The sequence below is a fragment of the Macrotis lagotis genome, chromosome 1 (assembly GCF_037893015.1).
Source record: "Macrotis lagotis isolate mMagLag1 chromosome 1, bilby.v1.9.chrom.fasta, whole genome shotgun sequence".
In the NCBI taxonomy this organism is placed as follows: domain Eukaryota; kingdom Metazoa; phylum Chordata; class Mammalia; order Peramelemorphia; family Peramelidae; genus Macrotis; species Macrotis lagotis.
Genome location: NC_133658.1, coordinates 611,115,741 through 611,142,920, shown reverse-complemented (window position 1 = coordinate 611,142,920; position 27,180 = coordinate 611,115,741). Strand labels below are relative to the sequence as shown.

At 35.6% G+C, this 27,180-nt stretch overlaps 1 protein-coding gene and 1 pseudogene across 6 annotated transcripts in view; both read left to right on the top strand.

Annotated features, from left to right (window-relative positions):
* The window catches only part of CFAP221 (cilia and flagella associated protein 221), a 143,282-nt gene that overhangs the window by 44,176 nt on the left and 71,926 nt on the right, over window positions 1-27,180 (top strand). For all 6 annotated transcript variants that reach the window (XM_074214991.1, XM_074214994.1, XM_074214993.1 and 3 more), the window contains 4 exons: window positions 6,813-6,913; window positions 18,142-18,228; window positions 18,352-18,447; window positions 23,566-23,666. In XM_074214991.1, the coding sequence (XP_074071092.1) occupies window positions 6,813-6,913; window positions 18,142-18,228; window positions 18,352-18,447; window positions 23,566-23,666 (385 nt within the window). The remainder of the gene's footprint in view (window positions 1-6,812; window positions 6,914-18,141; window positions 18,229-18,351; window positions 18,448-23,565; window positions 23,667-27,180) is intronic.
* On the top strand, window positions 427-1,942 carry LOC141521912 (protein C1orf43 homolog pseudogene; annotated as a pseudogene).

Here is a 27,180-nt window from a genome sequence, read left to right as displayed (position 1 = left end):
TCTATTAACTGATAAAGTTACAGGGACAACTACCATTTAAAAACTTAGGTGCTCAGGGTTCTAATTATCTGGAAAAATGAAGCCTTTGCCTAGTATGAAAAAATGCTTTAAATTTTAGCAGTGTGGAGAAGTGGCCATATACTAACCTGCCTCTCCTTCCTGAACTTTTTGAACTGAAGTTAATAAAAGATTTGATAACCATTGTTATTGTCTTTGAAAGTTGTCCCCTACCCAGTGCCCCTCGCTCTCCCCGGCCACCACGTTTTCCGACAGGACCCGGCTTTGGCTTCCCCCATATGGAAATGGCCCAGGCCGGTCCCGGAGCCCCAGGGCCCGTCCCGGAGCCCCAGGGCCCGTCCCGGAGCCCCAGGGCCGTTGCTGCTAAGGAGCCCGAGCTTATAACGGAGCTGGAGGGAGACCCTGGTGCCCAGCGGTCACTGGCTGTCCGGGGTGAACGCGGTGCTGGTGATGGCCTGTGGGAATTTGGTATTTGTGCAGCTGTTCATTTGTGTGAAGAGGCAGATCATGCGCTTTGCTATGAAGTCTCGAAGAGGTCCTCATGTCCCTGTGGGACACAATGCTCCCAAGGATCTGAAGGAAGAGATTGCCATCCGACTATCCGAGGTCCAGGATGTAAAGGTATGAACCCCAGCTTCTTGAAGAGGACGATGCCAGACTTTTGCAGCTGGAGACACCAGGAAATCAACGTTGCTACAACTACTTGTACAGAATGAAAACATTGGATGCCATTCGTGCCTCTGAGATCCCATTCCATCCTCATTCTCTGATGGGCAAGAATTTCCGCTCCTCTCTGCTGGAGCTTCGAAACCCAAGTACCCACTTCAAGGGTGTCCGCAAAGATCTCATTGATACCTTGCTAGATGGCTATGAAACAGCTCGATATGGAACTGGTGTCTTTGGCCAGACTGAATACCTACACTATCAGGAAGCACTGAGAGAACTGGCGGCTGCTGTCAAAGCTCGAGGTGGAAGTTCCCAGCGGCAGCACCAGTCAGCAGCTAGGGATCTAACACAGTCTCCTGAAGTTTCCTCCCCAACAACTATCCAGGTCACCTATCTACCCTCCAGCCAGAAGAGTAAAAGAGCTAAGCACTTCCTAGAGCTGAAGAGTTTTAAGGATAACTACAACACCCTAGAGAGCACCTCTGACTATTTGGGGATAGCCATAGTCAATATGGTTCTACTATGAGATTCCAGTCTTAGTACCCAGGGATTTCTCCAAAGCAGGAGACAGCAGTATTATCGTTATTATGCTCAGAATTTTTGAAATGTGTTCCTGGAAATCCTTCCTTAGCTTATCCCTCTGATCTCTTGTAGAACTTGAAGTTTCTGAGGCCCTCAGAAATCTTCCTCTCCAAAAGCATTTTTATGGAGTTGAACCCACATATTTTTCTTCTGTCTGTGTCACTTCCTCCTTACCCATTTTATTATTGATCATGATTATTTTTTGACCTCTCCCCAAAACATCCAAAACTTGGATGGGGACTCTAGCCCATGGACATGTATTTTAAAGTCGTGGTGTGAAAAGGGTGGACAGGAGCTAGGGTGCTATACTTAAACCAAACCCTATTCAAATTTGTGTTGTGTTTAGTGTACTGCCTTGCAATCAAGATGAGACTAAGAGGAACTGATGTGATATAGCCACTAATTCCATATTCCCCTTCCCCTGCCTCCCCAAGAAGTCACTGTACTAGTCTTTCTTTATAAAATGGTTATTTAATAAAACAGCTGAAAAAATAAAAAAAATTAAAAAAAGAAAGTTGTCCCTTGAATTCAGTGAAAAAATTTTATTGCATCATGGTAGGATCAGAGAAAAACAACATAAAACTCTAAGCAGTGCCTTTCAAACTGTTATTATCTCAAACCTCCTTTAAGCTTTTTAAAATTATTGAGGTCCCCAAAAAGCATTTGCTTATATAGATTAGGACTATATATATATATTTACTCTGTTAGAAAACAAAATATAACTTTTAAAATATTTATTAATTCATTAAATATTAGCAAAAATAATACTTGTTAATAAAAATAACATATTTTAATGAAATACAATTATTTTTCAAACAAAAAGTTTAGTGAAAAGAGTGGCATTGTTTGACATGTTTTTAAAAATCTTTTTAAGATCAGGCTTATTGAATGACAACTGGATTCTCCTCTGCTTCTTCATTCATTCTATTGAAATAGGTTGGTTTGGGTGAAGTATGAAGAAAATATGGTCTCACACAGATATGTAGTTGGAAAAGGGAGGAGTATTTCAATAAGAAAATAATGCCTTAGTATTACTGTGAAAATAGTTTCAAGCTTTACATCCCCTGGAAGGGTATCATGTATCTCTAAGGGTCTGCAGATCACATTTTAGGGTAAAATGACAGCACTGACTTTTAAAAATTTTAAGTATGATGTAACTTATTCATCCACATGACCATTAATTCCTCTCCAGGTTTCATCTTGGGAGGCTAAACTCCTTAAATAGATCTTGATCATTTTGGGGATTTGTCTTTTGAAATTGAATTTTTATAAATTATTCTAAAATCACCCAGGGACATGTCTTTAAAAATAGCCTCAAGCAAAGTTTATTACCTTCAATTTTTAAAAATTACCTATGTATTATGTCATTTTTTCTCTCTAATGTTTTTTTCCCTCCATTTGGATTTGATTTTTCTTTCACAACATAATCAATTTGAATTTATGTTTAGCATGGTTATAAATGTAGAGCCCCCCCAAAATAGGAATAGCTTCCGTAGTTATAATGGATTTTATTTTTTGAAATTGCCAAAAAGTTATTGAGATCCAAAGTTGGATAATAAGGTAAGTGATGATCTAGCTAGGTTAAAAAATGAGAATGAATATAGAATAAAGAGAATGACTTTCTAGCATGGTCAATTAACAGTCTCTGAAGATTCTTCCAGAAGAGAAATTCATAAAATGTTTTCAGCAGTGACAATTCCATTGGAACACATGTATAGCTTCACTTAGTGACTGTTGCTAATATTTACATAGTGCTTTAAGATTTGCAAATTGTTTCACATCATTTGATCCTCACAATAACCCTGTGAGGAAGGTATTACAAAATTATCTTTCCCATTTTGCAGATGGGAAAACTGAGGCTGAGAGAGCCTAAATGATTTGTCCAGGGTCACACAAATAGTCAATCTCTGAAGTAGGATTTGAACTCAGATCTTCCTGACTACAAATCCTATACTATGCCATTATGTCACTTTGTTATTTCTACTGGAGGGATATCTAAATGTAAATGTTTGTAATGTAAAACAAAACACTAAAAATTTAAAAAGATAAATATATATATATGTATGTGTGTATATAAATATATGTACTCATACGTATATCTATATACATACATATATATGTATATATACATATATATATATATATATATACACCCTTTGAATAAAATTATAAACTTCCAACTGTTTAAAAGTTGTCATAACTTTATACTTTTTGTCAATTCTTTTAAGGGAGGATCAGTTGGTATGCCCATAAGTGAAGGAAATACTATGAGTTCATTATGGGTTTGTTGCCTTGGTCCACTAGACAATCTCAGTGGAGCTGCCTTTATTCAAGTAGCTATCTTTAGATTAGGAAACATGCCTTACTCAAATATAAGAAGAATTAGTTATTAAAGCTTGAGAAATCTTAGGGAAATAGTTTGAAAAAAATAAAAACAATATTATGCTTTTACATGTGAAGAAAGAGTATATATTTTTGTTTTGTTTTTAGGTTTTTGCAAGGCAAATGGGGTTAAGTGGCTTACCCAAGGCCACACAGCTAGGCAATTATTAAGTGTCTGAGACCAGATTTGAACCCAGGTACTCCTGACTCCAAGGCCAGGGCTTTATCCACTACACCACCTAGCCGCCCCCAGAGTATATATTTTTGAAAGGAAGTAAATGGAAAAATTGATTCTAAGGATTATTGTGATGAAAGCGTGTATGTCAAAATACCTTGAAAACTAAATGCTATATGCATGTAATGTCTTGTTATTATCAGACTTTTCTAGGCTGTCGACATACTCTTAGTCAAATATCATACTTGCTCTTAGCCACAGTTGACATTCCATCTGCTACCTCCATGACTTTCATAGATAATTTTTCATGTCTAGAATGCCCTCCTTTCTACTAGTCACATCTTAGAATCCCTAGATCCCATCTTGGACTCAACTTATTTCAATTTCTTCAAGAGATCAATATTGATTATTCTCATTGGTTGTGATCTATTTATCCAACCCCTGAAGTCACTTTGTTTTATATATATATATATATATATATATATATATACACACACACACACATATATATTTATTTATATTTGAATATATTATATATAACTGTATGTCCACAAATATATACATAATATGCATACAAATATAAATCACATTTTATACATATATGTATATACATATATATTTATAACTGCCTAACATTTATTTTTTCCCCCCTCATTTTTTAAGATTCTTGTAAGTGTTTCAATATGTTTAGGAGTCATACTAGGTAGAACAAGTTCATCATTTGGGGAAAAAACAGGTCTAAAGAAAATCATATTTTCCTGAATCTAGAATATCTCTTTGGTGCTAATACTATATATCTTTAAAACCTTATATTGGCTTCTATCATCCACTCTTCAACTGACAACATTGCAGAGTAGGGTTTAACACATTTTTTTGTGAACTCAGATTTTTAAAACTTTGGCACAAAGATGAAATAGCACATTCTGTTCTGGTAACTGAGAAGATTATATAGAACTCTTATCTGAACTCATAATCCTCAGATCCTGAGTATAACATATGGCATGTGACAATGCTATTCTAATCAAAATCAAGTCTTTGAAGTGAAGTATATTCAGTTTCCTGGAAAGTCATGAGTGGAGTGGAAGATGTGCTAGTCTTGGAGTCAGAAGCCGAGTTCCAGTCCTAGAGCTGACACTTTGTGAGTTGGATATAACCCTTCACCTTTCTATACCTCAGTTTCCTCATCTTTAAACTATTAGTCATAATTATACAGCCTACATCTGAATTATTTTGAGGAAAGTATTTTGTGAACTATAAAGTATCATATAAATGTGGATTACTTTTATTATTTGTTTATAGTAATAAAAATTAAATGCTTAGTTTAGTAAGGGTACTTACTAAGTATTTTCTGATCATGCAATACTTGTCCTTTCAGAAACTAGAGTTTTATCATAGACATTATACAAAACATTTCCAAAAACCAAAAATTTTCTTTTAAATTCTAACAAAATCTAGAGTGCTATGACTAATTTTCTTTCAAAATTATTTGTTTTCTCCAATATTAAAATCAGCAAAAGAGCAACAATATTAATGAAATAACATTTAATTGATTTGGAGTTAGATGACCTAAAAAACAAATCTCACCTTTGCAACTTAATACCTATATGATCTCAAGTTAGATGTTTCACCTATATGGTTTTTAATTTTCCTCACCTGCAATATAAGCAATTGCCCTTGAAACCTTGGTGGCCTTCCCCTGCCCCCCCCCATCCCCAACATCAGTTCTCTGATCATGTGATCATCATTTTATTTATGCATTGATGAAAGAAATGAAGGCCATCTGCCTTCCCTTTAGTATGACATCAAAATTATCCACTGAATACAGTTTTACTTTTGTTGAGTTTTAACTTCCTTTTTGTAAATGAAATCAGTTCAATATGTTGTTCTTATGATTCTGCTTTTTTCTCTTGAATCTTTTTTCACATTTTGCATTTCTTTGTATTCCTTGTAATCTTTGCTGTACAATAATATTCTATAACATTCATATATCACCATTTCATGATGGATTTTTCTATTTAAAAAACTTTCTTTTTATTATGATTTTTAATTAATAATTACAAAAATGCATAAGGAATCAAAAAAGAGGATTGTATGTGAACTGTGAACTTCAGTTAAACATAGATCATTTTAAAATATGTATATTAAATTTAAAAAAGGAATAACAAAATTGCTCAGTGTTCTTTTCTTTTTTCTTATATATATTTTTAATATTTTGTTGAGAATTGTTTCTTTCTTTGTTGTCATTTTTTCACACTCCCCACTAACTTGCTTTCTTTTTCTTATAATTAATAAGTATAATCCAACAAAATGCAAATAATGTATTTTCCAGAAAGAGATTTAAACAAAATGAAATTTTATTTAAGTAAAATGAAAATGTTACACATTTAAAGACTGAAGTAGCTATATGGCCCAGTAGCTTGAACGTTGGACTCAGAAAGACATGAGTTCAAATCCTGCCTCAGATACTTACTGAGTTAACCCTCTGTGAACCTCAATTTTCTCATTTATAAATGGAGATAATGATATCTACCTCTCATTTATAAAATGAAGATGATAATATCTACCTCACAAAGTTGTTGTGAGGACCAAAAGAGATATAATATCAAGTATTTTATAAATCTTAATGTTGTACATTAATACTAACTGCTGCTTTTGTTGTCAAAAATGATCATACAAATGATTAATCTTGTTGAAAGATATGACTTGTAATGCTTCAAAGAGCAATAAAAAATTTAACTGACATTTAAAATGCCCTAAATTTGAAAAGCTGGGTACCTTTGAAAAGAATGTGCAGTATTTGTCGCATTGTTGTTTTTTCTTTTGAAGAAGAAACATTCTGAAATGGAAATTCATGATGTTATATTGAATCATCTCTTTGAGTTCTGCTGTGTACAAACCTGAAATTTAAAGGAATCCATTTGACATAATTGGTCTTAATTTAATTTTTCTATTATTTTTCATGCTGTCTTTATTGATATTGTGTGGATAGAGATTTATACAAAGCTTGAGCAAAATAAAGTTATAAAAGCAGAACCTGGAATTATACATTTTGGAAGCTATAAAATTGGAGAACATTACCATCAGATTCTGGTAAGTATTTTAAAAATAGGATGAGTAAATTGCAATTGGAACAATATGAATTTATTGAATATATGTTAGACTATCAGCATAAGCAACTTTGGCCCAGCCCTGAGTGTAGGGACAAAGTCTGTCTGTATAGGACCAGAATGCAATTGTAAGATTGAAGGATACAAACATTTCTTATAGCTTGTCTTCCCTATTAGAAAGTAAGTTTCTTGAGGGCAAATTTTTGGGTTTTTTGGCTTTTATTTCTAACACATTGTCAGTGCTTAATAAAGTTTGTTGACTGACTGACTAAATTCTATTTTTCAGAGAGTTCACTACTTGGGTAAGGCTCTTCACCTTCTTTTCTAAGCTATTTGTTTTATTTTTTTCCCCTTAAGAGTTCTAATTTCACTTTTAATCTCTTGCTTCATTTTTACTATTTTTGGAATTCTGGTGGTCAAACCACACTTTTCTCTGAGATTTTACTTATTTTTTTAAAGTTATTCTCTTTTGCATTTACTTTATGGGCTTCTCTTAACCCGGAGTATTGCTTTATTGAGTCATCTCTTTTCTCATACTGTATCTGTAGTCTCAGTTTTTAGATGTTCTTGCATTCATGAATTTGATGGACAGGTTGTCCATTGTTCTATACCCTCTATAGTCTGAATGCAATGGATGCTATATAGAATTGGGGAGTTAGAACTAGGCCCCCATCCTTGGCTGCCATTTCTGTCTTCTAGTGGTCCAATATGGGTTTTGCATAGCAAAGCATAATATAGCATAACATGATATGATGTGACGTAATGGTGATGTAATATAATGTAACATAACAAAACACAGAAAAAAAGCAAACATTGCAACTTTCCATAAAATGAACACCTCAGAAGACTGTAAGGAGATTGAATTTCTTGACTCTTGAAGTAGAAGTTTAACATCTACTTAAATAATCACATTTCAAGAAAAAGCTGTCCACTTTCATTGATTTTCTACTCACTTATCAACCACTTGCAAGTTGGATTCCATTATCATCATTCAACTGAAATTATTCTTTCAGGAATTACCACTGATTTTTTAATTGATAAATTCTGGTGGCCTTTTCTCAGTCCCCATGCCTCTTTACTTCTCTTTTGCCTCTTTTGGACTTTTCTTATTGACCAATCCTTCCTCTATCTTCCCTGGCTTTTTTTTTTTTTTGCAAGGCAAATGGGGTTAAGTGGCTTGCCCAAGGCCACACAGCTGGGTAATTATAAAGTGTCTGAGGCTGGATTTGAACTGAGGTACTCCTGACTCCAGGGCCAGTGCTCTATCCACTGTGCCACCTAGCTGCCCCCTTCCCTGGCTTTTTCTGATATTTTCCTGTCTTGGTTCTCCTTCTACCTATCTGATCAGTTTTCATTGCTGAAATATCACTCATGTCTTTCCCATATCTGTGGATGGCTTTCTATTGAGCTTCTCAACTCTCATTCTACTCTCTCAGTGACCCTCAGAAACTTCCATGGATTCTATTACAATCTCCATACATAACCTAGAAACCCATACTTGACCTTATCTCCTTCCTGAACTCCAGTCCCACCACAAAAAATATGTGTAATGAATCTTCAACTGGATGCCCTGTACTTATCTCAAAATCAATATTCCAAAACAAACCCATTATCTTCCTTCATTAAATACATCCTCACACTAAACTAGTTCTGTTGAGAGTGCCATCGTCCTTCCAACTGCCTAGATTCACAACTTTAAAGTATCTTCAGTTTATTCCTTCTCCTCAATCTTTCTCCCAATCCTACATCCAGTTAAAATAAATGCCACATCTTACTGATTCTATGTTCACATTTCTCATCTAGCTCCTCTCTAGTTATACAGCCACTATCTAATTAAGACCCTCATCACCACTTGCTGAGGGCTTTTTAAATTCAGTTTTATTGGGGCAGCTAGGTGGTGCAGTGGATAGAGCACATGCCCTGGAGTCAATAGTACCTCAGTTCAAATCCACCCTCAGACACTTAATAATTACCTAGCTGTGTGGCCTTGGGCAAGCCACTTAACCCCACTGCCTTGCAAAAAAACCCTAAATTCAGTTTTACTTTCAGTTCAAAAATTTCACTTTTCTCTCTTTCTTTCCCCTTCCATTAAGAAAGCAAGAAAAACAAAATCCATTACAAATATGTATTTTCTAGAAAAAGAGATTCCCACATTAACCATGTCCAAAACTAAAGCCAAAACCAAACCAAAATAAACCCCTTCAACCAGCACTATGGGTACATCAGTTCATTTTCTGGAGTGGATGGTGTTTCATCATGAATCTTCTGGATGCATGATTTGGTACCATTATATTCATCAGGAGTTCCTAAGTCTTTCAAAGTTTGCTTTCCAAGTATTATTATACAATAACTGTTTTTTTAGGTTTTTGTAAGGCAAATGGGGTTAAGTGGTTTGCCCAAGGCCACACAGCTAGGTAATTATTAAGTGTCTGAGACCGGATTTGAACCCAGGTACTCCTGACTCCAAGGCTAGTGCTTTATCCACTACACCACCTAGCCGCCCCCCCCATACAATAACTTTCTAATGTTTGCATGGGGTATAGGGTATGTTCAGGAAGGTTAGTACCTCTGGTGTGAGGACTGGTCATCTACCTTTAATGTCCACCTGTCTCACCCTACTCTCACCTATGACCCCAAGAAGCTGTAACATGCACAACAACCACAGCCCAGTAAGTCATTTTTGGCAGATAGGCTAAACCAGGTTCAGGGTAACCAAAGGGTCTCAATCCTTTTGGTGACCTAGGGGGCTGTCTACCTCAAGCATGTGAATACTTATCGATTTCCATGTAGGAGGCTTAAGCAAGCATTATGAAGTGCTTAGAGCTTGGCTAGACATTGGAGACACAGAAGTCTTCCACTGCATCCCAAAGTATCATTGGTTATCTTGACTTTGTCAAGAGAGAGAGAGAGGCTGACAATTTTGTGAAACTCTGCATCACTTAAATTCAATCTATGCATAAATTAGAAGATATTATCCATCCATTTTGCTATTTTTGCCTATCTCAAAATCCTGTGGTGACAGGCAGGTGACAAAAGCAGCAGGTGTGGATATACTGGAAGCTGTAGTCACAACCCTGCACACAGGTTGTATGCATGTCATAGGGTCCTCTTCTCACTAGGAGCAGCAGAGGTATTCAGTGACTGCAATTAGTAGCTGATCAGTCTTTTTTTATTTTGGGTTTTTTTTTTTTTTAGGTTTTTGCAAGGCAATGGGATTACGACTTGCCAAAGGCCACACAGCTAGGTAATTATTGTGTCTGAACTCAGGTCCTCCTGTGGCTAGTGCTCTATCCACTGCACCACCTAGTTGCCCCCTTATCAGCCTTCTTTTAGCACCAACACTACTCACCTCCTAGTGTGAAGAAAGGGCTAGAAAAGGTGCCCTAAAATTGTTTCTTCATACAACCCTGGCCTGCTTATTTCAACAGGCAGGGACCCCACATTGTGGTCAAAACACAAAAAATGTGCAAAACTTTTGCAATGATGATTCTACTCACCATCAGTACATGGAATGTGTATACACTTATGGAAATCATGAAATCAATAGACCGGAAAGATGAACAGCTCTTCTTGCAAGAGAATTCAGCAGAATTCTGAATGAAACAAGGTTGAATAATGAAAGCAAGATTACTGAAGTCAGAGATGAATACTCATTTTTCTACAGTGGCCACAGTGAAGGGGGGCTCTGTGAAGTTAACATGGGTTTTACAATCAAAACTAATGTAGTCAACAAGCTTGTATGCCTACCAAAACCAGTGAATGACAGACTTGTGACAATGTAATTGTCATTTGCATCATTATCAATACATTTGTACCCACCATGATGAGCCCTGTTGAGAAAAATTTTTTGAAAACATCAAGATCCTCATTACCAGTGTGCTGAAAGAGGACAAGCTTATAATTTTGGATGACTTTAATGCAAGAATAGGCACAGACTACTAGACATGGAAGGAAGAACTTGGGAAGAATAGAGTCAGAACCAACAATAGCAATGGGGTCACTTACTACTTAAGACTTGTGCATCTCATTACCAACACTGTCTTCCATTTACCTAAATACAATAAAACTTAATGGATGTACCCTCAAAGTAAGCATTTAGTATTTGATGGTCTATGTCATTATGAGGAGAAGAGACAGACAGGATGTGAGAGTGGCAAAAAATAATGTATGGTACAGAGTGTTGGACTCATTGTAGACAACCTCTCCAAGCTAAATGTTTTCATTCAATAAAAATGGTGACCCCAGGACAAGACCACTACCAAAAGACTTAATGTCAAAAGATGAGTGCTTCACAGTTCATTGCTAATTTGGAGGTAAAACCAAGCCAGCACATGGCTACAACACCTGAGCAGAAAAGGAGTGGGCAATTTTTAGAGATTTGGTGTACAGCACTGCATTTACTGATGTGAGTCAGAATACTCACAAACATCAAGACTGGTTTTGATGAAAATGATGAGGAAATTATGAAGCTGCTGAATGATAAATGAGAACTCCATAGGATTTACCAGCAGCATAGTTCATCCATCTCTAAAGGCAGTATTTAATTCCATCAAAAGTAAATTGTGAATGAAACTTAGAAAGATGTAGGATTCTTGGTTCACTAAAAAGGAAGATGAAATTCAGTTTTATATTTATAGTAATAATCCAAAGCACTTTTCATGATGTTCTAATGGCTCTTTATGGAACAAAGATCTGTGATGTATCTAACCTTCTCAGTGTTAATGGAGCCACATGATCCTAGAGAGATGGTTAAACACACTTCCAAAGTGTTCTCAACTATGAAAGCCATCAATCAATCAACACTGGAGTTATTGACCATATATTTCAGGTTGAAATCAATCCCTCACTATTCAAATTTCCAATTGAAGAAGAAGAGGTTTTGAATGCCAATAGTCTCCTCTCATGTGGCAAAGTGCCTGGTGCTGATTCTATTCCAACTGAGATTTACAAGATTGGGGATCCATTACTCATATAAACACTGGCAGAAATTTTCTGGGTTATATAGCAAGAGGAGATTATCCCCCAGGATTTCAAGGATGCCTCCATTGTCCATCTCTATAAAGGTTAAACACAGTGAACTCTCTCTCTCTCTCTCTCTCTCTCTCTCTCTCTCTCTCTCTCTCTCTCTCTCTCTGTCACTGTTGGCAAGATTCTTGCTAGAGTCCTCTTTAAAAGGCTAATCCTTCACCTGGAAGACGAGTATCTATGAGAGAGAGAGAGAGAGAGAGAGAGAGAGAGAGAGAGAGAGAGAGAGAGAGAGAGAGAGAGAGAGGCCTGAGGAATGATTAATATGGTATTTAATGTCCAACAACTCCAGGAGAAATGCCAAAAAGCAAAACAGAGGTCTGTATACAATATTTGTTGATCTGACCAAGGCATTACTATTAATCGTGAGGCTTTGTGGAAAATTATATCAAAATTTAGTTGCCCGGAAAAGTTCTTCAGTATTGTACATCAATTTCTTGGTGTGCTTGTTCAGGTTCTGATAATAGATGATGCTCTCACACATTCCTGGTTACTAATGGAGTGAAGCAAGTCTGTGAACTTGGCTCCCATGCTTTTTAGATGATGTTTTCAGCAATGTTGTTAGATACCTTCAAAGAAGATGAAAATGATATCAAGGTCAGGTACTGCACTGATTTTAATTAATTAATCTGAAGGGCAGCTAAGTAGTACAGTGGATAGAGCACTGGCTTTGGAGTCAGAAGAATGGGGGTTCAAATCCAGCCTTTCAGACACTTGCCTCGTACTAGCTGTGTGACCTTGGACAAGTCACTTAACTGTACCTCACATTCAGGGTCATCTCATATCTGGCCACTAGACCCAGATGGCTCTGGAAGAGAAAGTGAGGTTGGTGACTTAGCACTTCCTCCTTCGAATCCAATTCATGTACTTGTCATGGTGTCACCTCCTTGATGTCATGATCTTTGAGAATGAAAAACAAACATCATCCAACCTGAAAAGGCTACAAGTAAAGACTAAAATGGATGGAGAGTTGGTTATAATTTTTTTTTACAGATGATTATACACTCAATGCAGCCTCTGAAACTGAGATGCAATGAAGCATGAACTGATTTTTCAATGCATGTGCTAATTTTAGCCTCACACTAAATATCAAGAATACATAGATTCTCCATCAAACAGCACTATATCATTCATCCGTGGGATGAATGGGAACCATCAATTACAGCAAATGGAGAAATTTTGAATACTGCAGATAAGTTCATGTATCTTGGCGATATACTTTCCAGGGATGTACACAGTGATAATGAGGTTAACACCAGCATTGCCAGAGCTATTTCAGTGTTTGAGAGGTTACGAAGGAAAATATAGGAGACAAGAGCTATTAGACTGCCCACCAAATTAAAGTTCATGATAGAACTGTTGTGCTGCCTCATTGTATGTCTGTGAAACTTGTACAGTCTCCAAGTGCCTTGCCAGGAAACTGAATCACTTCAATTTGAGTTGTCTTAAGAAGATTCTGAAGTTCTCCTGGTACTGGACACTGAGGTCCTTTTTCCAGTCAACCTTCCAGGCATTTAAACCCTACTGCAGAGAGCACAACTCCATTGTGCTAGCCACACTGTTTGCCTAAAAAACTCACAAAAAGTAGGCACTTATACTGGGGTAGGAAGAAATAATATAAGGACATGCTCAGTCTTTCTGAAGATCTTTGGAATTGTCTCCAAGACATGGAAGACACTGGCACAGGACTACCTAGCATGGTCTGCCTACATCAAAGAAGGCACTATGCTCTATGAGCAAGGCAGAATTTCAGTAAGTCAAAAGAAATTTGAGATGTGTAAATTGAGAAACATCTCCACTCTAAATGTTAATGTGGATTACTTGTGAGCACCATGTGGTAGAGCCTTATGAGCCTATCTCATCAGCCTTGACTCCAACATAGTGATGTCATTTTGGTTCTTTGAGTACAAAGGAAAACAACCATTTGTACTCAAGACTTCTTGTCTTTTCTTTCACCACTATTCTTCTACACAGGTGCCAAAATAATATAAAGCACAAGTCTAACCAGATCACTCCTTTGATCAAGAACTATTGTTTTTAGATTCAAATGCAAACTCAGTTTGCTATTTGGTATCCTTCACAATCTGATTTTAACTTTATTTTACATTATTCCCTTTCAAATCTGGGTCCAGCCTGCTTTCTATTATCTAAACTCTGCAATCTCTTGCCTCTATTATCTTCATAATGCTCTCTCTCTCTCTCTCTCTCTCTCTCTCTCTCTCTCTCTGTTTAAAATGCTTTTTGTACTATCATGATCATCTCTTAGAATCTCTGTCTTTTTTCTGGACTCAGTTTGCATGCTATCGCCTTTGGGGAAACTTTCCTGATCCCTTTAGTCATTAATAATTTCTCTCTGCTTAGATTATCTTGTATTTACTTAAAATATTTGTGTGCTACATCCTTCCAGTAGTTTGCATTCCAGAGGCAGGACTCAAAATTCAATACATCTAGGAGCTTTTTAGGAGTGAATTAATATAGCAGGCTAATTTTAAAGTTTAAGTTTTGGCAGTTAAAAAATTTTCCCACCCCTGCTTTCAAGGCCAAACAGAAAAGTTTACGTTTTATCTTAGAGCCTATAGGAAGTCACAAGAATTGATTGAGGACAGTCATATAATCAGATGTACTCTACAGGATAATTGCTTTGATAGCAAATGTGTAGGGTGAACTGGAATGGAAAGAAAATAAAGGGAGAGATACCGATTAGAAGGTTGTTGCAATAATTTAAGTAAGAGGTAATGGGGATCTGAACTAAAATGGTAGTTTTTTAAATACAGAGAAAGGAGTCAGATTAGAGAGATATTTTGGAAACAGAAACAGCAAAGTTTGGTTACTGATTAATGTGTAAGGTCACAGGTGGTAGTGAATGAATGAAAAAGCATTTATTTAATTCATGTGCTTAGAAACCAGGGTAACTACTTGAGCTACAAATAGAAATAACTAATTCCTGCTCTCAAAGATTTCTTAACTTTAACTGGGGGCAATTAACACATAATGGAAAGCTCCCAAAGTCCTGAGAGTTCAGTAACTAGAGTTTGATGGGTCCAGAGGTCCTTAGATAACTTAATTAGTTAACAGTGCCAGGGTACTACAAAGCATAGAGACAGAGCACTGGTAAAGCTTGATAGTTCTCAGGAGAAGTGGAATTGCTGGCTTTCATCTCCTTTCAATTCTTTAAGCAGTTAAGCACTCAGCAAAGCCACCTGATCTTACCAAAAGACTTCTGGAGCAGCCTGGGATTAGTTGGAGAAGGTGGGGCGGGGTGGAAATGGGGAAAGTAAAGGCTGATGGTAATTTTAACAGAAATAGGAATTTGGAAGTGTAAGGAGTTAAGGGAGAAAAGAAAGTGAGTTCAATTTTGAACATGTTGAATTTAAATTGTCTCCAGAACCACCAGTATGTGGTGACAACTGGTGATAGATTAAAGTTAAAGACTTAAACTTATGGAAGAAAGAGACAGTATGTTGATGACAAAAGGAATGAAATCCAATTTTAAAAAAATTAATGTTTGTGGAGTTGTAGGGAAATAAACTTTAATATTTTTTGATGCTGTATGACAAAATACAAGTCACAAAATTGGTACCTTTTGATCCAGAAATTCCATTACTAGGTCACAATTTTCAGAATACTGTAGGTAACTTGGTGATAGGATTACAAATGGTAGATTATAGGTGTTGACTGAAGTTTAGATTTTCAGAAATGGAAAATATTTTATCTTATGCTAATTAGTTATAAGACAAAATTCTATGGAGGTGACTAAAGTACCAATTAATCATTTTTAAAATCCAATATCTAGTATTTTTATCTTTAAAATATTATAAAGTGATTTTTATCCTAAAACTATCCTTCTTCTTGTTCAGTCATTTTAGTGTTATCCAACTCTTCATGATTCTATTTGGGTTTTTCTTGGCAAAGATGCTAGAGTGGTTTTGTAAGACCCTGAGTTCTGAAACCTATGAACTTTTGCCTAAATTCTGCTGCTAAGTTTCTGCCTGGTCACCTATTGGACCATGCAACGGGGGAACCTCCCCGAGGACCTGCATTCAATGATAACATGCCACACTATCTCAAGACAACCAGCAGAGGCTTGGAAATCCCCTACTGAACAATATATAAGGTCTCTCCTCTCTTTACTCAGGGTTCCAGGATCCTAGCCCTGACCTAGGACGGAACCCTAGCTCGAGCTAGTTTAATAAACCCTTGCTATTGCATCTCCATCGTGTCGAGTGCCTCTGTTCTGTAATTGGGGACTTTTCTCGGACCTTAACAGTTTGCTATTTCCTTCTCCAAAACTATCTTAAAATAGTCTTAAAAGGACACCAATATTCATAGCAATTCAAAAATATTAATTTGCAATACTTGTAATAGAAAAAACTATAAACAACCTATATTCAGTGATTGAAGAAATAGTTGAATAAATTTGACACACTGATAGGGTGGAAAATTATGTTGCTATAAAATGGCTAATATGAATACAAGGAAATTCAGATTTATATGAAGACATACAAAGTGACATAAAGAGAACTGTAACTATTTGTAATGTTTGTGAAATGTGTGAGAAAAAGATTAAAGACAAAAGTTGAACTTCAGCAGGACTTGGAAAGGTAAAGTGAGGAAATACAGACATTTGTTAATTTTTTTTTTAGTTTTTGCAAGGCAATGGGCTTAAGTGACTTGCCTAAGGCCACACAGCTAGGTAATTATTGACTGTCTGAAATCGAATTTGAACTCAGACTCCAGGTCTGGTGCTCTATCCACTGAGCCACCTAGCTGCCCCTGTTAATTTGTTTTTTTTTAACAAATATTCATTTAAGATTGTTTTCCTAATTTGTGTTTATTGATTATTTGTCTTTGGGGATACTACATTTTTAAATATTAAAAAAACCCAATATTTTTAAGCAATAAATTAGTTCAAATTGTCTTGTTGTAACAAATTGCTCCTTTCTCTTTGCCTCTCCCTCTCTTTCCCCCTCCCCTCCTCCTTCCCTCCTTCCCCCTCCCTCCCTCCTTTCCCCTCTCCTTTTCTCTTTCCCTCCCACCCTCTCTCTGTCTTTGTCTCTCTGCTCTGTATCTCTCTCTGTCTCTGTCTCTCTCTTGCTGTCTTTCTGTCTCTGTGTCTCTGTGTGTCTGTCTCTCTCTCTCTCTCTCTCTGTGTCTGTCTGTCTCTCCCCCCTCTTCCTTTCCCCCTTTGGTATTGTAATTGCAAGGATTTTTTTTAAGACTTTGTTACTAATTCTAACCTTAATAAACATCAAGTAAAATTAGTATTTCTTTGTAGAACAGATAAAAGAAGTTAATCATGAAATTGTGAATCTTTGTTATGTACAGTTTGGCTATTATTATAAACATATAATGTATTAAACATGTAATTTTCAGCCAACACACTAATGCATAATTCTTTCTAGCCTTCAGTTCTGTTCTGTGCAGTTTTTTTTATCGCTTAAAAGTTCACTTTCTTTTCCTTTTCCTTTCTTTTTTTTTTGGTAGGGGGCTATCTTAACCCTATCATCTCCCTCTCCCTCTCCTACTCTTCATCTTCATTTGGAAGGAGGAGGAGGAAAAATAGGTCCCTGAATAGGCAAGAAAAACAAATTCTGATATTGACTGTCTGAAAATGTATATCTTGTTCTGCAATTTCAGTCCATCACCTCTCTTTTTCTTCTTGTCATCCACATTTTAGAATAAACATTCTTATTTTTCAGTTTTCTTTTTTTCAGTGTCTTAAGAAAAAGTCAAAATCTTTCTCTCCCCTTTTTAGTAAAATATCCAACTTGTCACCTTATTCTGATATTTCTTATCTCTCTATCCTTGATATAAATCACAATCCAGGCTGACTCAATTTAAGTGAATATGGCTTTCAATAACAATTTGTTGATTTAAATTGTTGAATGAAGTAAATTGTATCTTTTTCATTTTAAAATTAAGATTGTCAAATATTTTTCTGTTACCTAACTTTGCCCCATTTTGTCAAAGAAACCAAGATGTTCCTCACATATGAAAACTGTACTCTATAAAGGAATGACGTCCTGAGTTAGCCAGTCTTTGACCTGGTTTCCCTACCAGTGATCAATAGTATATAACCCCAGCCAGTAGGAAGGTCCCTTAATTCAGTTGGTTTAGACCATATGCTGAACAAATTAGTAAGAGAGTACTTTGTATTTTAACGCTTTTAAATAAATTTTCCTACAGACTCTGATTAATGTTTCTAATGACGTCATAAATCTCCATATTCTGCCTCCCCAAACCAAATATTTTGAGATCAAGTACACTAAAAAAGTAAGTGTTAATTACAATCTATTTCCTTCTGTTTCCTCATATGTCCATTTTCAGTTTCTTTAAGAATCATCTTTGCTTTTATTAAGCAACCATGGATTGATCAAAACTTACTTGATCTTACAGCATCGAATTGTTCCTGGCTTGTCCCTTAAGGTGACAGTTGAATTTTCTCCAGATGAGTGCCGTTATTATTATGATTGTATCCGCCTCCACTGTCAGGTAAGCTTCTAAAATTTCTTGAAGAACTGAGGTTCTAGGTACAAATAATAAGAAAATAAATGGTAACAGTGGAATTTTTTGTTTTGTTTTGATTTCTTTTGGTAACAAAATATTTTTATGACCCTGTCAGCATCTTTGGGAATTGTAAAGGGATTGAGTGATTTAATAAATGAGCACCCTAGCTTGTGAGTGAGGCAGACAGGTGCTTTAACTCTTGCACTTGTAATAACAAAATTATTCAGTCTTTCTACACTTTAGTTATGGTTTTCTTGGATCTTAAAGTCAGTGTAACACTCCAGTTGTCAGTCCTACCAAGATGATTAATTGTTTAACAAGAGTAAACTTCCATATTTTTGAATAGGTAACCTTTTAGGTAAGAACCAACATGGAGGCAGAGTGGACAGAGGGCTGCCCTTGAAACCAGAAAGACTTCAGTTCACATCCAGTCTCTGACCCATAATGAATGGGACAGTGGAAAAATCACTTAACTGATAGGAGTTCTCTCAGCATTTTTTTTTTCAGGTTTTTGCAAGGCAAATGGGGTTAAGTGGCTTGCCTAAGGCCACACAGCTAGGTAATTATTAAGTGTCTGAGCCTGGATTTTAACTCAGGTACTCCTGACTCTAAGGCTGTATACACTAGGAGCTGTATACACTAGGCCCTAGCCATCCCTCAGCATCTCTTTAAGAGAAGATGCAGTCCTACCTTAGAAAGGGAAATTTTCCCCAGCATTAATGGAATCACAAGGCCAGCCCTCATCCCTAACTCTTTATGTAGCAAACCTTTTTTTTTTTAATTTTTGCAATGCAGTGGGGTTTAGTGATTTGTCCAAAGCCACACAGCTAAGGATTAAGTGTGTGTCTGAGGTTGGATTTGAACTCAGGTCCTCCTGACTCCAGAACTGGTACTCTATCCACTGTATTACTTGGCTGTCCCTTAATCAAACTTTTTTTAAAAAAATTTTTATTAATTATTTGGGGTAAAATTCTTTCTAAAACTTATTACACAATAATGTCCTTTTTTGGTTACATATATTCTCCAACTGCATCAAAGATTAGTTTTAGCAATCATTTTTTGTAAAGTTTTGAGTATCACATTTTCCCCCTCTCTCCCTTCCCTCTAATATAGGTTATAAGTATAGAACTAATATACATGTATTCTTAAAACAAATGTTTACTATATGTTCCTTAATTTTCCTTTATTCATAGTTATTACTAGGATTATCAGGTATATTATGTATATGGTTGGTTGTTGTCCTTCATTCTCAAAGAGGATCAAAATTATGTCACTATGTAAGAGTCAAGTTATAATATGTTCAACTGTGGTGATCAACATGTCCTACCTCAGTTTGGACACAAATAGGACATGTGAACATTTGAAGTGGATTCTCTAAATTTACACATCTGTGCTGTGCAAAAGGGATGCTTTCAAGGGCTATCTGGCTTTGTATTAGTATTTGCTTCTATTCTGTATGCTATCCTTTGTCTTTGGGGTGGGAACAGTTGGGGTTAAGTGGCTTTTGCCCAAGGTCACATAGCTAACATTTATTGAGCAGAAGCTCAATTTAAATGAAGTTCCTGCTCATTCCAGGGCTCTATTCACCATGCTACTTATCCTTTAAAATTTCTTCCATTTGCATGAATAAATATGCCTACTTGTCCTCCTGTCTCCGGGCAGGATTTTGCCTCAGGTATTGGTTGCTTGCCCTTTCTTAAATCTAGTCAGAGAAATGAGTTTCTGGAAAATCCCTCTAATATTCATTGGCATTATATTCTACAATTCATTCTTTTAGTAACTCTTTGCTCCTGTTGAAAATGAACCCTTAGAGTTAACTATTCCCTAGTTTTATAGAAACTGAAAAGTGAGTCATAATAACAAATTAAGTTTTTAAAAGGGATAGCAAAAACCTTTATAAATAGAAAAAAGAAATATTTTGAGCTAAAAAAAATAACCCTGAACTCAAACTAGGGTATAAAGCAACATTTCCCAATATATAGTTCCTGAGCCCCTTTGGGAAGAAGTGGTGAACACAAGGTCAAAACTACTTTCATGATGTTATTAAGACATTTTCATTTTTAATTTGATAATTGTCAATTGATATAACTCATTCAATCTTTCTAGGGTCCTCAATAATTTCTTTAAGAGAGTAAAGAATTTCTGAGACCAACACATTTGAGAATGCCTGGTATATAGATATTTTGTAACATTTATATGATTTTAAGAAATTCACCAGCGATATTCCTCAATGAACCCAACAATAATATTAAATTCATTGGCCTAGTTTCCTCTTTTTAAAAATAGAATGAGTATAATAGCACATATCACATATCACTAAGGCTTGTTTTGAGAATAAAATGAGATGCTTGTAAAATATTTTATGAACCTTAAAATAGCATAAAAATGCAACAAGCCATTTTGAGTAAACATATATATAATATATATATATTATATATATATATATATATATATATACTAGAGACTTCTCTACTTAGATCACCAAGTGAATGTGTAAACCAAAGCTTAAACCCATCTCCCAACACCCATACCTGTCCTTCAACTAGCTACTTGAAATTGTAGCCTCTGAATTTTCCTTTAATCCTGCTAAGAATTTTCTTTCCTTTATCTCTTTTGAAATAAAAGTAATTAATACATTTGTCAAGAACATCCCTGTATATTTTGAGTGTTGAAAATTGTTTTTAAAGAAAGGTGCTGAGGAATCCTTGAATTTTTATCAAAGTTCTAAGGCTAAGACATCTTAACATTTTCAACAATAAATATACAAACCTCTTCAGGAAGTCTTTTGGGGAACTGTTAGGAAAAATATTGCATGCACAAATTTTTTAAAAAATATTTTTATTTGAAAATTCTACTTAAATTATTTATTCAGTACCACTCCAATCAAACTATGAAAAAAAACTATGAAAAAAACTGCTACAAAACTCCAAAAAATAGTAATAAAATTCATCTGGAGTAACAATAGGTCAAGAATATCAAGGGAATTAATGAAAAAAAATGCAAATAAAGGTGATTTAACCATAACAGGTCTAAAACTATATTATAAAGCAGCAGTCATCAAAGCTGCCTGATTCTGGCTAAGAAATAAGAGAAGTAGGGGTGGCTAGGTGGTGCAATGGATAGAGAACCAGCCCTGGAGTCAGGAGTACCTGAGTTCAAATCCAACCTCAGGCACTTAATAATTAGCTAGCTGTGTGGCCTTGGGCAAACCTCTTAACCCCATTTGCCTTGCAAACTCTAAAAAAATAAAAATTAAAAAATAGAGAAGTAAATAATGGAATAGATTAGGTACAAAAGAAACAATAGTAAATGACTATTATTTGATAAGCCCAAAGACTCTAGCTTCTGGAATAAGAACTCACTATTTGACAAAAATTGTTGGGAAAACTGGAAAATAAAATGACAAAAACTAGGCTTAGACCCACATCTCGCACCCTATACCAAAATAAGGTTGAAATAGATACAGGATTTAGACATAAAGTGTGATATCATAAGCCGATAAGGAGAACAAAAAATAATCTGTCAGATCTATGGAGAAGAGAGAAGTTTATAACCAAACAAGAGATGGAGAACATTATAATTTACAAAATGGGGGTGGCTAGGTGGTGCGATGGATAAGGCACCTGGAGTCAGGAGTACCTGGGTTCAAATCTGGTCTCCGACACTTAATAATTACCTAGATGTGTGGCCTTGGGCAAGTCACTTAACCCCATTTGCCTTGCAAAAAAACTAAAAAAACAAAAAAAATTTACAAAATAGATAATTTTGACTAAATTCAATTAAAAAGGATTTCAATTACATTGCAATCAAGATTAGAAGGAATGCAGAAAGCTGGGGAGCAATTTTCATAGCTAATGTTTCTGACAAAGGACTCATCTCTATAATATGTAGACAACTGAGTCAAATTTATAAGACTACAAGTTGTTCTTCAATAAAAGGATGAAAGTATATGAACAGTCAATTTTCAGATGAAGAAATTAAAACTATTTATGGTCATATGAAAAAATGCTCCAAATCACTGAATAGAGAAATGCAAATTAAAACAACTCTAAGGCATAATCTCACACCTATCAGGTTGATTAAAATGATTTACAAAAGGAAAATTATCAATGTTGGAGAGAATGGGGCAAAATTGGGATACTAATGCACTGTTGATGAAGATGTGAACTGATCCGACCATTTTGGAGACCGTGCCCAAAGAGCAATAAAACTGTACATACTCTTTGAGTCTCCCAGGATCTCTCCTAGGTCTATATCCTAAAAAAAACATAAAGAAAAGACCCACATGTACCAAAAATATTTATAGCAGCTCTTTTTGTAATGGCAAAGAATTGGGAATTGAGGGGATGCCCATCAATTGGGGAATGACTGAAAAAGTAAGGTGATGGAGTAAGAAATTTTCTGTAAGAAATCATGAGCAGAGGCAGCTGAAGTTAGGAAGATCTGAGTTCAAATCTCGTCTCAGACACTTAATAATTCCCTAACTGGGTGACCTTGGGGAAGTCACTTAATCCCATTACCTTATAAAAAAAGAAAAAAAGAAATAATCAGCAGTTAGACTTTAGAAAAGCCTAGAAGACTTGCATGAACTGATGCTGGATGAAGTGAGCAGAACCAGAAGAACACTGTATATATTAACATGGTGAGATGACCCAACATGATGGATGCAGTTCTCAGTAGTTCAGTGATCAAGAGACCTGTTATGGAAAATGCCTTCCACATCCAGAGTAAAACTATGGAGTCTGAATGCAGAGCAAAGGATATTATGTTCCCTTTTTGAAATTTTCTTTTATGTTTTTTCTTTCCCCCCTTAGTATAAGTCCTCTCACAACATGACTAATATGAAAATGTATTAAACATCATTGTACATGTGCAATCTCTATCAAATTGTTTGCTACCATGGGAAGGAGGGAGGGAAAGGAGGGTGATAGAAAAATGTGGAACTCAAAAGCTTGCAAATGTATGAATGTTGAAAACTACCTTTGGATGTAATTGGAAAAAAATGAAATAAAAAGTGAAGAGAAAAAAGCAAATAAATCAAGATTAAATAAAATAAACATTCTTATTTTCAGTATTATTTGAATTTATTTTTATTTTTTTCAGGGAGATGAAACTTTGCTTATTCCAATCCATGCCTATCCAGTTCTAAACACTTTGGATTTCCCTTCATTTATAAGTCTACCAGATACTCCACTTGGAGAAAGGTGAGTTGCAAAATCCAGAAACATATTTTTTTTTACTCCATTTGCAAAGTTATATTCTTCATTAAAATTAATTCTAATCTAGAATTCCCACTGATAAAAATTGCTTTAAATTGATTCTGCATGTTATTTATTATATGATTTAAGAGTTAAAACATTCAGAACCAATAAAATATACCAGAACCCTCCCACCCAAGCCACAATTTTGGCACATCCTAGAACCGGATCTCTAGGTGAATATGAAACCTATCCACAAGAAATTGCAGACTTGAAGCAAAGGGTGTATGAAATTTAATCCTCCTAATATAAGACTTTTTAATATAGGTGAAATTAGGTAAAAAAATAAATGTTAACACACTGAACACTAAAGGGCGGCTAAGGGATGAGTATGAATCTGATAAAGAAGAGTCTAATTCCCTATATCTCAATAATAATGATGATGGGTATTTAACAGATTGATTGTATGTAAGTTGATAAACCTCAGGTTTCCACACACCCCCATCCCCAAAGCAACTAACAAAGCTTCCTTTTTCTCTCACTTGTTGCCTTTTTTGAGGGACTGTCCATTTAACAACTTGTGGATTCCTAAGTGTAGATCCTGGTAAGTTTTCATGATTTCCCATACTCTCAGAATAGCTTCCCCCTTCACCTGTCACATATTGAGTCTCAAAGGAGATCATGGATATAACTGTTTGCAAATCTCAAAGTATTAAACATTACTCTCAGAATAGCTTCCCCCTTCACCTGTCACATATTGAGTCTCAAAGGAGATCATGGATATAACAGTTTGCAAATCTCAAAGTATTAAACAGATGTCAGTTTATGAAAAATATAAACTTCCCACAACTGCCTTTCTCATATGTATATCAAAATCCAATTCATACTTCAAGTCCCAAATCCAATATGATCTTTTTCATGAGACCTTCATAAGATTTTCTCTAATCTCTTCACTCCCCCTATGCTACATGCATATTTTTAATACACTTGAATTTTATTTTTAATAGCTTTTAATGTGTTATCTCATTAGAATATGTGCTAAAAATGGCCATATGGTCTCCCTCTTTCCCTTTCTCCCTCCTTTTCTCGCTCTCTTCCTTCCTTCCTTCCTTCCTTCCTTCCCTTCTTCCTTCCCTCCTTCCCTCCTTCCTTCCTTCCCTCCCTCCCTCCCTCCCTCCCTCCCTCCTTCCTTCCTTCCTTCCTTCCTTCCTTCCTTCCTTCCTTCCTTCCTTCCTTCCTTCTACTCTTGATTATTTGTTATCTACCTAACCCCTCTTTTTACTGCCTTTCTCCAAGGATATTTTTTGTGTAACATTCATTCTGTTGTAGTCAGCATGGACATTTCAGTTAAACAGTTTTCTTTAAAAATGTAATTGTTTGTATAATAGAGATACTTTAAAAATATCGTTGCCATAAAAGATAAAGTGATTTTTTTTGCTGTCTCCAAACACTCTGTCTGCCTGTAAGCAGAGCCTGTTCAAATGGTGCCACTAAAAAGTTATGATTCCTAGTCTCTCTTACTTGCCTAAGTGATTCTGCCCTGGATTAAAACCTAAATGAATGATAGGAGCAGGGGCACATAAATAGTTGAAAGAACTCTTGCCACTAATATTCTCTTAATAATCCCCAAGCTATCTTGGAAATTGGAAGAACTATCACTAGGAAGATTTTTAATTTGCATTTCCAGCTTGACACCCAGTTTCCCCCAAATATATCTTTTTTTTAGGTTTTTATTCAATTATAATATTTGTTAGTAGCCCTCCAATAGTAGAAAATTTATTTCTATCAATTGTAGATCAAGCTATTAATCCAAGTTTTCATGATTTTTTTTGACTACTATCTTTATCCTTGTTACAAGCATTATCTCATTTGATTCTCACAATAGCCTTATATGGCAGTGTGGGTATCTCCATTTTGCAGTTGAGCAATCTCAGGCAAGCAAAGATTAAATGTCTTCCCTAGGATCACACAACTAGTAAGTGTTAGGAAGATGATTAAGACCAGCACTCTGAGTTAACTCACTACCAACCTGCCTGTCACCTTCCTTTACTTGAATGTAACCTTGTTGAATGCACATTGGATATCAATTATGTTTGAATCCCAGTCAAAACCTCACACTAAACCAGAGGTCACTTCTCACTAAATTCTCTTCTAATCTTATAAATTATATTTATCAAGATTTTGATATATGTAGTATGTATTGTACTACTTAATGTTTTGGGTTTGTTTTGTTTTCTTTTTGCAAGGCAATGGGATTAAGTGGCTTGCCCAAGGCCACACAGCTAGGTAACTATTAAATGTCTGAGGTCCCATTTGAACTCAGGTCCTCCTAACTCTAGGGCTGGTGCTCTATCCACTGCACCACCTAGCTGCCCTGCTAGAAGCATTTTTGTAGATATTAGTACATTTTCTTTTGGGTTACTTCCTTGGATATATTGTGAGAATAAAAGTATTAGACTCAGTAGTATGAACTCTTTTTATATCTGTTTTTACAGATTGTCTATTTAATTTCTAGAAAGAAAATCAATAATAATTCATAGTGCTATGAACAGTGCTTTTCCACCTATTTCCCCATATATCCTCCAAAAATGGGGCTCATAATTTTTTGTGTTGGCTTCATAGTGTCTTTAAATTATTTTAGCTTACAATTCTTTAAATGCTAGTAAGATTGTGCATTATTCCATATAGCCTCTACTATATAATCTCTGTTTCTTAATATAGAAATTTTTTTCACTTTCATGTAATATTTTAGATGCTTCATTTTTTTCTTTTTTTTTGGCAAGGCAAATGGGGTTAAGTAGCTTGCCCAAGGTCACACAGCTAAGTAATTATTAAGTGTCTGAGGCTGGATTTGAACTCAGGTACTCTTGACTCCAGGGCCAGTGCTCTATCCACTGCGACACCTTAGCCACCCCATTCATTTTTTTTTTCAGATTTGTTAACACTTTTGAAATATTCCTGGGTCACTCAACCATATTTAAAGATAAAAGGCATAATATAATGAAAAGAATAGGGAATTTAGATTTGTCTATCAGAAAACTTGTGTATAAATTTGAATTGTTATCTATTTTACTTTGAGTGAGTCATTTAAGCTTTCTTGGGTTCAGTTTCCTCATTTGTAAAATAAAGAGATTGGACTGAATAATTTCTAAAGTTTCTTCCAAACTCTTAATTCTCCAGGTTCCTACTAAATAGTAGTTGCTTAACAAATGCTTCTTATTTGATTTTTTTCCCCCATGAGTTAGAAGGATGATTTTAACCCTATGCATCTGGCAAATTTAAATTTAAATTTTTTTGAGTAGTAATGACCATATTAATCATATCATAAAGAAAATGGCAAAGTATTTTATTGGAAAAAGAATTATTTTAGTTAAAAGCTTAATAATAGGGCAGCTAGGTGGTGCAGTGAATACAGCCCCGGCCCTGGAATCAAGAGGACCTGAATTCAAATCTGACCTCAGACACTTACTAATTACTTAGCTGTGTAGCCTTGGACAAGTCACAACCCCATTGCCTTGCC